The sequence below is a fragment of the Hoplias malabaricus genome, chromosome 1, assembly GCF_029633855.1.
Source record: "Hoplias malabaricus isolate fHopMal1 chromosome 1, fHopMal1.hap1, whole genome shotgun sequence".
Classification (NCBI taxonomy): Eukaryota; Metazoa; Chordata; class Actinopteri; order Characiformes; family Erythrinidae; genus Hoplias; species Hoplias malabaricus.
Genome location: NC_089800.1, coordinates 9,010,700 through 9,024,774, shown reverse-complemented (window position 1 = coordinate 9,024,774; position 14,075 = coordinate 9,010,700). Strand labels below are relative to the sequence as shown.

The following is a 14,075-nucleotide window of genomic DNA, read 5'->3' as shown; positions in this document are numbered from 1 at the left end:
GTCTGCGTGGGTTTCCTCTGGGTGACTGTCTGTGAGGAGTGTGGTGTGTTCTCTCTGTGTCCGTGTGGGTTTCCTCCGGGTGACTGCCTGTGAGGAGTGTGGTGTGTTCTCCCTGTGTCTGCGTGGGTTTCCTCCGGGTGACGGTCTGTGAGGAGTGTGGTGTGTTCTCCCTGTGTCCGTGTGAGTTTCCTCCGGGTGACTGTCTGTGAGGAGTGTGGTGTGTTCTCCCTGTGTCTGCGTGGGTTTCCTCCAAATTCCTTCAGATTTGTTTACAGCAAAAATGTAATAAAATATATTTTATTTACCTTGAAAAACAGGGATCTTCCATGGATCCAGGATCTTGGTTTTTATACAGGTCTACTCTACAGTACTGTAATTACAGACTGTAGCCCATCTGTTACTCTGCTCTCTTGTTAGCTCCCGCATTTACTTTGTTCTTTAGTGGTCTAAATTTTCACAGGATCATCAAAGGGTCACAGCCACACTCAAGTGGTGGTGGTGTTTACACATTAGTGTGTGTGGTAGGAAAGGATCAGACACAGCAGGGCTGCTGGAGTTTTTAAACACACCTTTAAGTTAGACACACCTACTTTATTAGTCCACCTCGTAGATGTAAAGTCAGAAACTATAGCTCATCTGTGTTGGTCGTCCTCTAGTCTTTCATTAGTGGACACATGATGCTGTCCACAGGTGCACTGTTCTCAGGTCAGTAGTGGCAATGAGGTATCCACCACCTCTTTAAAATTCTAATCAAACAGCAGGACATCAGGCAGTATAACTCTTTCATAAATTTCTGTCAGATAGTTTCTAGGGGCATTACATTTTTCAGATGTCTGGCTACCATCACCACTGTTGGAATTTTAGCCATTTTAATATGCATACATTTTGAAACACCAATGGATTTGATATAAATAAAGTGAAATAAAATCAGACTACATGACTCTATGACCACGTGACTACAGAATCCAAAGTCTTTGTCAGTACACAAATACATCATCATCAAGATCAAACGCATCAGGATCGAGTTCCTCCTTTTGTTTCTGTGTTCTTCTTTCATTGCCCATAACGTCCTCCAATCTCCTCCTTTCTGTCATGTTCTTCAACTCCCATGTGTCCATCAAACGTGTCCTGTTTTCTGCCACCAGCTCTTCAGTCTTCTCCAGCAGTTCTGTGACTTGAGTACTACTGCGATGGCTCTTGTTGTTGAAAACATGGAACCTGTTCCCACATTTCTCCAAGAGCCCCTTTAAGGCCTCGCCTTCGGTCTCAATATGGAGCTCAACGCTTCTGTCTCCTAACCAGTCTCCACAAGTGAACAGAACCAGGGTTTGATCCCAGACTGTGGGACCAAAAAGTTTCAGATGATCCTCCACGGCTCGTTTCTCTTCATCTTGAAAAGAACTGTCTAAACGTAGGATCAGTAAGAAAGTGATTGGACCTGAAGAAGGCAGGGATGCACTCTGTGCTATCTCCTGTTTGTGCTGAAGTGGAGTGTGTTCTATTGGCAGGTGTTTCCACCATCCTGGCGTGTCCACCACGGCCAGGAGCCTTCCTGCTACCTCTGCCTGTCTCTTCACACACCGGGATGTTCTTTTCCATCCAAACTCTGCTGTGCCCAGGATGGTGTTTCCTGTTGATGTTTTTCCAGCTTTGCCATAACCCAGCAGCACAAGGCTCAGCTCAGAGAGAGGTTGTCCAGCACCTAGCAGAAGATATTTAAGTAAGAATTATGTAAAAAAAAAAAAAAATAATAATAATAATAAAAAATTAGAACAGTAGAAGTTCTTCTACTTTTTGTATTGGTGACAAGGGCATAACTTCAGAAGGTTTGAACAGGACCTTCTTTAGGGGCCTATGAGCATTTTGTATAATGACAGTAATAGTAATATTAATATAAAAGTAATATTAATATTACTGTTTAATAAGGATATATAATATTCATTCATTTGTTTATTATCTGTAACCACTTACACAGTTCAGGGTCATGGTGGGTCCAGAGCCTACCTGGAATATTTAGACGGAAGGCAAAAATACAACCTGGAGGGGGCACCAGTCCTTCACAGGGCGACAAACACATACTCATCCACTCACACCTACGGACACTTTTGAGTCACCAATCCACCTACCAACGTGTGTTTTTGGACTGTGGGAGGAAACCAAAGCACCCGGAGGAAACCCACGCAGACACAGGGAGAACACACCACACTCTTCACAGACAGTCACCCGGAGGAAACCCACGCAGATACAGGGAGAACACACCACACTCCTCACAGACATTCACCCGGAGGAAACCCACGCAGACACAGGGAGAACACACCACACTCCTCATAGACAGTCACCCGGAGGAAACCCACGCAGACACAGAGAGAACACACCACACTCCTCACAGACAGTCACCCGGAGGAAACCCACGCAGACACAGAGAGAACACACCACACTCCTCACAGACAGTCACCCGGAGGAAACCCACACAGACACAGGGAGAACACACCACACTCCTCACAGACAGTCACCCGGAGGAAACCCACGCAGACACCCTCTGGTCATTCATCAGTGGACACAGAACACTGTAGGTGGTATGTTTTTTGAATGGTGGGCCAGCAGTGACACTAAGGGGTTTACAAACTCCAGCAGCACTCCAGCGTCTGAGCCACTCATAACTGTGCAGTACTTATTAGTATGGATTGCACAGTGACTGCAGAAACAAATTGTCATTGTTCTGGCTGACGGGTCGCGTGCTCCGTTTGAGTTGTTTGCTGTTTGTCGCTGTTTATTAAGTCCTTTAGACGTTTATTTACAATTTCTGTTACATTTTTTTCGCATTGCTTCTCTTCGTGTGCTGTCTTTATCGCTATTAATCCACTGAGTTTGTTAATCGTCCCTATTATAACTCATTGTTTACTTTTCCATTCTCTTGATTATGGCGCCTTCGAGACAGGGCTCGTCACCGCTCCGGCTCCTGTGCCGGGTTCCTATCTACACGCCCGCACCGGGACTGGAGCGCCTGCGGGGGCGTGAGAAGCCGAGGCCGTACCCCCTCCACCGCAGCCAGTCTTCACTTCTGCCAACCGGATTGAGGTGCTCAGCTCCTGGCCTTCACCCTCACCGAAGACTAAACAGGGCGGTGTTATTATTAGAGATTCAATAGTTAGACATTTAAAAGTGCCAGAGTGCCTTCGGCACCGTCCTTCTCCACGTGGGGACAAATGACATCTCCGCCTGCCACAGCGAGGTCCTGAAGGAGCCCTACCGCTCGGAAGAAGACAGACGCTAGGATCAATGTCTCTGGTCCCGTGCCAACCTACCGTCGAGGATTAGAGGTGTTTAGCAGCCCAGACAGCAAGCACATATCAGTCCACTGGCATAAAAAGGCTGGTACACCACTGACTGTAGACCACTGCTGGTCCACCATCGGACCACTCAGATTACTGTCCTGTACAGGATACAACTCATTTATAATCTCCTCAAACAGATTTTACATTCACAGGGACTTTTATTCTGGAAAACACACTAATACAAATATTACCAACAACTATGAGAGATATAATAATGAGTATAAAACTGATATAATAAATGATTAAATGATAAAAATGTAGACACTGTGGTGGTTTTAAATTATTTACTAATCTTATTTATAAAGAATAAGAAAAGAACCTAATGAAGGAAAAACTGTAAATTGGACTGTGAATGGAAAAGTGCTCAAATGTGGTATTTTGTCTAAAATTCTGTTTATCAGCAGCGGTCCGCCCAGAAAACGCTGTGCAAAACACTAGTGGACCTCCAACTTAGCCCTCAGTGGCCAACAGTGGTCCTCTGTCTCCTTGCTATCAGGGAGGCTCATTGGGCTTCACTCCTGTCTCCTGGATTGGTGCGGCACTGTCGGCGTAGGCTACGTCAACAACTGGGAGTGTTTTCGTGAGCGATCGGCCCTGTATCGTTGGGATGGGCTTAGTCTGAGCTGTCTAGGATCCGTAGTTCTCTCTGAGAACATTGAGGTGGTTCTGCGCCGGGATTGAGTGGTCCTTCCCAGTCACATCAGTCAGGTAGGTGGACTGGATAGCGAGCAAGTAATAATATTAAAGTTCCTTATGTTCCACCTGACCATCTTTCATCTGTTGATGAGTAGCTTTTCCATATCACCCACTCTGATTAACACTAAGGGCAGCGCAATGGCGCAGCAGGTAGTGTCACAGTCACATAGCTCCAGGGACCTGGAGGTTGTGGGTTTAAGTCCCGCTCCGGGTGACTGTCTGTGAGGAGTGTGGTGTGTTCTCCCTGTGTCTGCATGGGTTTCCTCCGGGTGACTGTCTGTGAGGAGTGTGGTGTGTTCTCCCTGTGTCTGCGTGGGTTTCCTCCGGGTGACTGTCTGTGAGGAGTGTGGTGTGTTCTCCCTGTGTCTGCATGGGTTTCCTCCGGGTGACTGTCTGTGAGGAGTGTGGTGTGTTCTCCCTGTGTCCGTGTGGGTTTCCTCCCGGTGACTGTCTGTGAGGTGTTTGGTGTGTTCTCCCTGTGTCTGTGTGGGTTTCCGAACCCACCACAACCCTGAATAGGATAAGGGCTTTCAGCCAATGAATGAATGATTAGCACTAATAAATTCTTCAGGGGTGAGACTGTGTCTGTTCCCCGTAAAGCTCATTATCATAAACGCCCAAAAATCACACATCGGACCTAGCACACTATAATGACCTCAGCTGTTAGTGTTTTATTAATAAACTTCCAGACATTACCACAATTTCTTCTCCAACTCACCCTAATGACAATATTACAAACAACCTACAGACTGCACTGTGTACAAACCGAGATAGTGCTGCACCAGTCAAGACCAAACAATTCAGAGAAAAGGCTAGCTCCATGGGTCAGTGACAGCAAGGTACGCGTGCCTTAAAACTGGCTGCTCGTAACCATGAACGTAAATGGAGACACACAAAACTAGAATGTTTCTGAATTGCACGGCAGCACAGCCTCACCGACTACAAACATGCCTCATCTAAAGCCAAATCACAGTACATCTCTTCTCTTATAGAAAACAACAAACACAACCCTAGATTCCTCTTTAGAACTGTGTCAAATCTAACTGGCAACAAAAAGGAAATCAACTCCACTGTCCCCTCTGATTTCTGTAGTAATGACTTTATGAGGTTTTTAATGATAAAATTGATTGCATTCGACTTAAAATCAGTCCAAAGTCACATCGGCTCTTGTAGAGGAACCCCCCGCCAGCTCTGAGGTGCACTTAGACTACTTCAGTTTTGTCAATGAAAATGACTTGCTCAGTTTAATTAGCTCTAAATCACCTTCAGGTTTTTACTGGGTCCTGTACCAACACAATTATTTAAACAAATCTTAACTAAAGTCATTAGACCATTGCTCACAATAATAAACTCATCCCTCAACACTGGATATGAACCTAAACCTCTGAAACTAGCGGCAATCAAACCAATTAATTATTAAAACCCAATCATGACCCTCTTGAGTTCGTAAACTACAGGTCGATATCAAACCTCCCTTTTATTGCTAAGATTCTAGAAAAAGTCGTGTCACAGCAGTTGTGCTCTTATCTACAAAACAATGACATTCATGACATTTTTCAGTCTGGATTTAGACCAAATCACAGCACAGAAACAGCTCTAATAAGAGTAACTAATGACTTACTCCTTTCACTTGATAAGGGCTGTATCTCTATTCTGGTGCTGCTTGACCTTAGTGCAGCGTTTGATACCATAGATCATGTGATGCTTCTTGATAGGCTGGAAAATCTGGTAGGAATAAAAGGATCTGCCCTCTCTTAGTTCAGATCCTATTTATCTGATCGTTATCAATTTGTTTATCTGAATAATAAATCCTCTAATCATACTTTAGTTAAATATGGTGTTCCACAAGGGTCAGTGCTTGGCCCTGTATTATTCACACTCTTCATGCTGCCACTGGGGAGACTAGTCCGTAAGCATGGGATTCAGTTCCACTGTTACACTGATGACACACAACTGTATAAATCACCCAAACCCAATGATGTTGCTTGTCTATGTAAAATAACAGAATGTCTAACTGAAATTAAAGACTGGATGATGCAAACTTTTCTCATGTTAAATTCTGATAAAACTGAGGTCTTGTTACTAGGTTCAGATACTCAGAAATATTCACTCAGAAATGCTGCTGCTATTAATCTTGATAATTCAATAATAATACACAGTACCATCATTAAAAGCTTAGGGGTAGCTTTTGATTCGACTCTCACATTTCATACCCACATATCCAATACAGTCACAACCACCATCTTCCACCTACGCAATGTTGCCAAAATTCACCATATTTTATCCTTAAAAGATGCAGAGAAACTAGTGCATGCATTTATAACTTCACGTCTAGACTACTGCAATGTGCTCCTGGCAGGGAGCTCGTGTAAAGCGTTACACAAGCTTCAGTTAGTTCAAAATGCAGCAGCCAGGGTGCTCACTAGAGCTAGAAAATCTGACCATATCACCCCAGTTCTCTCGTCCCTACAGTGGCTACCTGTAAAATTTCACATTGATTATAAAATACTCCTCTTAGCTTATAAATCTCTAAATGGTTTAGGCCCACAGTATCTTACTGAACTTCTCATACCTTATCTCCAATCATGTACACTTCGTTCACAGGACACCTGTCTATTATTAGTTCCTCACATTAAGAAAAGTCTGCAGGAGGAAGAGCCTTTCCTCACAAATCTCCTCAACTCTGGAATAGCCTCCGGTTACTGTTCGGGGCTTAGACACACTCTCAATCTTTAAATCTAGATTAAAAACCTATTCACACAAGCTTTTGGCTAATCACTCACTTTACGGATACTCTTTCTCAACTGGTGTTAGAGCTAGTTTTCATATTATCAGCTTTTTAGTTAGCTTTCTGGTAACTGTTAACCAGACTGTGCTCTCTCTCTCTCTCTCTCTCTCTCTCTCTCTCTCTCTCTCTCTCTCTCTCTCTCACCCACTGTCTGTTGCTGGGTTCTCTTGCCTGAGTCATGGAAGTTTTTTTGCAGGACAATTTTGCCCCTGCTTTACCATGAACATACTGACCCTTTTATTTAAATTTTTTTTCCCCATGTCTGGTTGTCTCTCTCGTGCCTCGAGATGTCCTGCTGCTCTCCAGGTGTTGCCCTGATCCAGCCCCTGACCCTGTGTATCCTCTACAAGATCCTGGCCTTTTCTTACCTACCGTATCATGCTTGGCCATGCATGGATGCTGTTTTATTTCAAATTAACTCTGCACCTGCCTTTACCTCCCACAGAATCACCCCCTCCTTCCTCATGCTCATATATCACTAATATTTTACCTTCACATTACTATAATCCAATTATCTGTCATCAGTTCACTTTTACTTCTGTCTTGTTGTCTGTTGTGCTCTCCAATGTTAACCCGAGGAGGATGGGTCCCCCCATATGAGTCTTGGGTCCCCCCATATGAGTCTTGGGTCCTTCCAAGGTTTCTTCCTTGTACGCCGAGTGAGTTTTTCCTTGCCTCTGTTGCTCTTGGCTTACTCATAGGAGGCTTGGACCTCTGTAATCTCTGTAAAGCAGCTTTAGGACATCTTTCTGTTGTGAAAAGTGCTATATAAATAAAATTTGATTGATAAATTTGAGTCTGTGAGGAGTTTGGTGTGTTCTCCCTGTGTCTGTGTGGGTTTCCTCCGGGTGCTCCGGTTGGTAGGTGGATTGGCAACTCAAAAGTGTGTGAGTGAATGTATGAGTGTGTACGTATTGCCCTGTGAAGTACTGGCGCACCCTCCAGGGTGTATTCCTGCCTTGAGCCCAATGATTCCAGGTACCCGCCCCGACCTGGAATCATTGAGTGGTTTATGTTTTAATGGCTGTATTCCAATTGTGCACTTAATACTAATTCTAACTAGTGTTTGAGTATGCAGTACAATTATAAGTGTAAAAGCTGAGCATACTAAAAAAAAAAAACAATGCACCCTTAGAAGTGTTGAGTATGATGAACGTCCCACAATCCAAAGGAAAACAGAAACTGAGAAACTTACATACCAAATTGTGTCTTAATCCCTACATAGTGAACGTCATAGATACAGATAAACTAACACTCAGACGATGCACTACATGTTTGACAGAGGGACATGAAACTTACACTGAATATAAACTGTTGTATTTTTTCAAAATAAAATGTAATATTTTAGTACAGAAACTGTTACTAAAGACAGAAAATGTTGTAACTGCAGCTTAGTATGATAAGCATTGTCAAAGCAACAGGGCCTCACATACTCTTAGTAAGAAATTGTGTACTGGCCTGTTAAACTCATATAATTAAGATTAGAACACAGTATATTCTTAGTTTCAGTCACAGGGAGTCTGATACTTTTAGTGCCTTAAATTGGTCTCAATGTTAGGATTCTGCCAGTTGCTTTCTGATTGGCTCTCTGCCTCCTTCTACACCTCCAAAATACCAAAATAGCAGACTTCTGATTCGTCTATTTCTTTTCCTGAACTAGTTGGTGGTTCCTAGCCACGTTTATTGACGAAAAGTAGCAGATTCTCCTCAGAGAGTCTGGCAGTGCAAGACTATATTCAGTATAGCATTAGTGTGTAATACAAAACTGTATAATAATTAATTAAGAAATAACTTGACTGTTGGAATTAATCTCTAAAGAATATACCTTTCTGGATGCTTAACATCCCTTTTCGTTTCTTCATCTTCCTCCGTGACTTGGCCTTCTTTTCTGTAGACCTCCTTATCCGACTCAATTCCTTAAGAGTTCTTGGGTCCATTTCATAATGAAAGCCCCCGTTTCCTGCTACCATCTGCTCTATCTTCTCCAGCAGCTGTGTGACCTGAGTGGCATCGACCAAATTTGTGTTGTTGAAAACGTGATACTGGTTTCTACATTTGGCCACAAGGAGTTTAAGGTCGTGCCCCTCACTCTCGATGTGCTGCTCAATAGTTACATCCCCCAGCAAGTCTCCATGGGTGAACAGAAGAATAGTGTGGTTCCAGACTTTCTCGCCAAGCAGGTCCATGTGTTCTTCAACAGATTTCCTCTCTTCTTCTGTGAAGGTGATATCCGAGCGTACAGCCAGGAGTATAGCATGTGGTCCTGGGGGACACAGAGACATGCTGAGTACAATTTCTTGTTTATCCACTTCCGCAGTGTCTCGTGCTGGAAAAGTCCTCCACCAGCCTGGTGTGTCCAACACGGTCACCAGTTTCCCTGTCACCTCTTCTTGGGTCTTCACACACTGGGCAGTTCTCTTACACTCAAAATTACACTCTCGTCCAATGATAGTATTCCTGGCTGAAGTCTTACCAGACCTCCTGTAGCCCAGCAGGACTATCCTTATACTGGACAACGAGCAGTTATGGCCTAGTGGACAAATAAGATACACTTGTTTTAAAACTTCTGAACACCCTGAAAATCCCTACCCCTGGCAAAGCTGATCAACCAAGACATGTTTAACCTTAAAGCATACAAGGCCTGTGTGCATTACATGAACGGGTCATCTACCATTTCTGCAGTAAATGCTTCTACGCCTCTGAGAAAGCTTGACATATTGGGAATATTCCTACTAAGATTTGATTGGATTCATCACAAAGATATTAGTGAGGTTGGATAGTTCTGTATCACAAAAAGGGAACTCAGTTCCACAGCTCCACACCCCAGTTTAGACTTCTCTACAACATTCATTCATTCATTGTCCAAGTACCACCCATTATCAAACCAAAACCTTCAAGTATCACCTATGAGTCCTGTCACTGAAATGTGTACCACTTGTTCTTCCTCCATCTGATTATAAGTGAATCTTAAACTTAAATAACTGGCTCATACAGAATCATAGTGTTTTTTCAGCACTTGCTAACACTAGCAGTGCTGTCCTTCTAAATTGTCATCAGTTCTCACAAGGAAGTGTGACATATAATTTCCCTCACTCTCAACAGGTTTGTTTGATTTACCAGGGTTGGGCTCATTGCTCCTTGCATCTGTGATTTTCAGCCATGATATAATAGTCGATATAATCTCAGAAAATTTGAGATATGTGAAACACTGAGCATGATGATAGACAAAATTAGCTACAGTATACGCATAGCAAAACAAATTAATTTTTTAATAATGTAATTTACACATGAAGACTGTCAGGAATCGTGGGACGGACTGACGGAGGCGGCCGTACATGCTAAAACACAGTGAACTTTAATTTACAAAAAGAATAACAAAACAGAGAGCTAACAGAAACTTGGACAAAAAGGAGCTAAGGGAACTAAACTAGGACACAGAGTTAAACAGACGAAACCTAAACATGGAGTGCTAAACAGTGTTAATGGTACATAAAGACTAGAGAACTAAACAGAGTCATAAACAGAGTGTTAAACAGTGGACTAAACAGAGAACAAACTTAAAAGAGGATCAACAGAGACAGACATACTTGGGAGCAACAAGACAATGGAAAATGAAACGAGTAATAGCAGAGACAGACAGACTAGAAAGCTAAACAACATGACCTAGGGATAGAAACGTAAAACAACACAACTAGGAAGTCAAACGAGAACATGACATGACGGAGACAAACAGACCGGACTGAGCGACATAAAGCAACACAACAAGAATTAGGGAAGAAAACAACAAGACCGACCAGAGGAAGTGAGACAAGGGGGCTTAAATACATGATACAGACAAGACACACCTGAAACAGATAACGAGGAGCACGGACAAGGAGGTGGAACAAAGGCGGGACAAGGGCGGAGACATGGACAATAACAAACAGAGCCATGTGCTAAGAGAGCACATGGCAGGGAAAACAGACATGACAGGACGAAAAAAAACTGACAAAAACTCTAGATTTTCAGTTAAATAATATATACATTTTCTGAGGTTATCTGGCACATCATTTTGTGCTGCTTCATGCACCACCAGTGGTAAGCATACCACAGTTTGAAACCAATGCTTTACAACATAGTGTTCTTGAAGTCAGCATGCTCAGTGCCAACATTTGGCCTGAGGGGTATGAAGCCACCCCAGCACTGGGCTGTTTAGCATTGGACCTGTGTACTCTGGCTTTAGAAACTTCCATCTGGAATATTTGAGATGAACCTGTGGATTTTGTGATCCAGAACTATTCAATACTTGTCCTCAGTGTTGTTTATATGGCTAAAGACCATCAAATCGGCATAGCAATATCCCAACCTTCCCAGAACATTATTATTCCTGGTGAAATTTCTGGAAAATGCTGATGAAATCTTACCTCCAGGCACTGGTCTTTTTTCCTGTGCCCTCATTTCCCTCTTGCTCGCTCTGACTTCTTCCACTTTTCTCATCTCTTTGACCACATGAAGACGTTTTTTGTCCATTTCGAAATGACCACTGTTTACTGCCACCACCTCTTCAACTCTCTCCAACAGCTCTTTGACTTGAAGACTGTTGTAGCTGTCAATGTTGAGAGTTTGATATCGTTTGCCGCATTTGTCCACAAGCCACTGCAGAAAGGTTTCTCCTTCACTTCCAATATACTGCTCCAATGTTTGATCCTGTAGACGATCACTGTAGGTAAAAACGACTATTGTGTGTTTCCAAACCTCCTTCCCAAGAAGTTCTATGTGTTCCTGTGCTGATCTCCAGTTTTTCTCCTTGTACAACGTGTCCACCCGTACGACCAGCAGAACTGCGTGAGGTCCTGGTGGACAGTGAACCATGCTAAGTATCAGCTCCTGTTTCTGGAACTCAGGAGTCTCATTAGCGAGGTAGTTCTTCCACCAGCCTGGTGTATCCACCACAGTGACCAGTCTTCCAGCTGCGACTCCTCGGATTCTCACACACTGAGCAGTTCTCCTGGGAGATGTAGTCTGTCTAGACAGGATGATGTTTGCTAGAGATGTTTTTCCAGCTCCTCTGTTCCCCAGCAGCACAACCCTGAATTCAGAAATGAACTGGAGCCCTAGCAGAAGAAATGTTCATATCTTGTCAATAGCTGTATTAAAATTTTTTCAGAAACAAGTCATGGAAATAATAATGCAATTACAGTTTTTTAAAGAACAATGAAAGCTTCTTCAGTATATTTACATAATATATCTTCTTCAGTATATTTAGATCCTATATAAATTAAGCATAAATTAAATAAACCCACAGTTCACAACAAACAACAAAACAACAACTTCAGAATAGAGACTGGTTACATGTGTATGGCAGCTGAGGTATGTGTGTGTAGTTGCTTGTATGAATATTATATTAATGAAGGGGAACATAACATCATTGACCACTTTGAGGAATATTCTTTTGAGAGACTTCGTTTAAAGACGACATTCACAATGTTTATCAATTTTGCACTGGAAACTGTTGTAATGTGTTTTTCATGAAGCCCCAGTGTCTGTAAAAAAAGTGTCTAAACTTATAAACTTCGAAAAGCACAAACAGAGATGAGGATATTTCTCCTCCTGCTCCATGGCTAGGTAATATTGATTTATTTTTGCTGTTTCAGATTATTTAAGGTGGAACTGGCTCTAAATTTGTGAGAGAGCTAACTGCATGAAAGTAAACAAAGTGCTACAAAACTAAGCAGCTCCAATGGGTTTCTGTGGTAATTCAAACAGTGAATAAAAACTTACAGAGAACTTACACTTCAGTCACATTCATTTTTTTTTGTATGACAGTATGATAATAAAATATGAATACATTAGCAAATGATAAAACTGACAATAAAGTGCAACAAAACTTAGTATTTTATTAATTATTAGGGTAATACATAACAGTTTGGTATGAAAATAATTGAATAAACAGTCCTACTGTAAAAGTGTTTTTGAACTTACCAATAGGAGAAGTACACACAGCCATTGCTGATCCTGAAATGGTAGTCTTCAGTTATCCAGAATGATAAATCTATATAAATATCTGGTCGTATATTTGGTCGCTGTGTTGCTATACTGACATCCTGTGCTGTGGATGTCCACCTTCACATCTACATAATCTAAAATAATAACCTCTTATTTTTAATATAGTGTAAACAGCTGCTAAGACTGAAGCTGTACACTCACGGCTCCACGGTTCTTCTAAACGTGAAGAAACACACAGCTTCTGTACTCACACAACTGGTCAGATTGGTTCAACATGAAACATGTTGATGGTGTATGCACATGAGGGAGCACTGATACTTAAGCAAGACCTGGGCTCTTTTGAACATTACCAAGGTCAGTGCTGGACAAACCCCTATCTTCTATTTCTACAGTCATCATTCAAAACACACGATGTCTGTTTAGTGTTTATGACATCTATTTTCTGGTAGGCTGTTATTTATGCTTTGTTAATGTGTCATTTCAGCCTTAAGGAAATTATGAGACCGGTATCAGCTACACAGCACATAGGTGCAATTTGCACTTGTACATGTAGTCCATTTGCATACATAGTTAACCTCCTTTCACTCTGTTCTTCAATAATCAGAGCTCCTATAGGACCACCATAGAGAAGTGACATGGCTGTCTGATCCACTCATATCACATCACAAATACCAAAAAAAAGGCTAAGGCCTAGTCCACACACGCATAACCAAATTTAAGTTTTTAAAAACGTCCCATCCACACGTGTTTTTTTGTTATTATTTTTTTTATTTTTTATTAATTTCTGTCCAGTTAGGGGCGGCACGGTGGCGCAGCAGGTAGTGTCGCAGTCACACAGCTCCAGGGACCTGGAGGTTGTGGGTTCGATTCCCACTCCGGGTGACTGTCTGTGAGGAGTGTGGTGTGTTCTCCCTGTGTCCGTGTGGGTTTCCTCCGGGTGACTGTATGTGAGGAGTGTGGTGTGTTCTCCCTGTGTCCGCGTGGGTTTTCTCCGGGTGACTGTCTGTGAGGAGTGTGGTGTGTTCTCTCTGCGTCTGTGTGGGTTTTCTCCGGGTGACTGTCTGTTAGAGTGTGGTGTGTTCTCCCTGTGTCTGCGTGGGTTTCCTCTGGGTGACTGTCTGTGAGGAGTGTGGTGTGTTCTCCCTGTGTCTGCGTGGGTTTTCTCCGGGTGACTGTCTGTTAGAGTGTGGTGTGTTCTCTCTGTGTCTGCGTGGGTTTCCTCCGGCTGACTGTCTGTGAGGAGTGTGTTGTGTTCTCCCTGTGTCTGCGTG

The 14,075-nt window shown here is 42.7% G+C and overlaps 1 protein-coding gene across 1 annotated transcript; it reads right to left on the bottom strand.

Annotated features, from left to right (window-relative positions):
- Positions 1–365: 365 nt before the first annotated feature.
- Positions 366–13,073, bottom strand: LOC136664670 (GTPase IMAP family member 8). The gene is made up of 4 exons (XM_066642009.1): positions 12,781–13,073; positions 11,223–11,912; positions 8,645–9,349; positions 366–1,702 (listed from the first exon to the last, which is right to left on the bottom strand). The coding sequence occupies exons 1-4, from the start codon at positions 12,803–12,805 to the stop codon at positions 978–980; spliced, it is 2,145 nt and encodes a 714-aa protein (XP_066498106.1). The 5' UTR covers positions 12,806–13,073; the 3' UTR covers positions 366–977.
- Between the last annotated feature and the right edge of the window lie 1,002 nt (positions 13,074–14,075).

Bases quoted from the DNA above. Each gene is read 5' to 3' on its own strand.
- LOC136664670 (XM_066642009.1), bottom strand. From the start codon at position 12,805: ATGGCTGTGTGTACTTCTCCTATTG. The intron at 11,913-12,780 runs GTAAGTTCAAAA...TTCTTCTGCTAG, and splicing joins TGTGTGTACTTCTCCTATTG to GGCTCCAGTTCATTTCTGAA. The intron at 9,350-11,222 runs GTAAGATTTCAT...TTTGTCCACTAG, and splicing joins AAAAAGACCAGTGCCTGGAG to GCCATAACTGCTCGTTGTCC.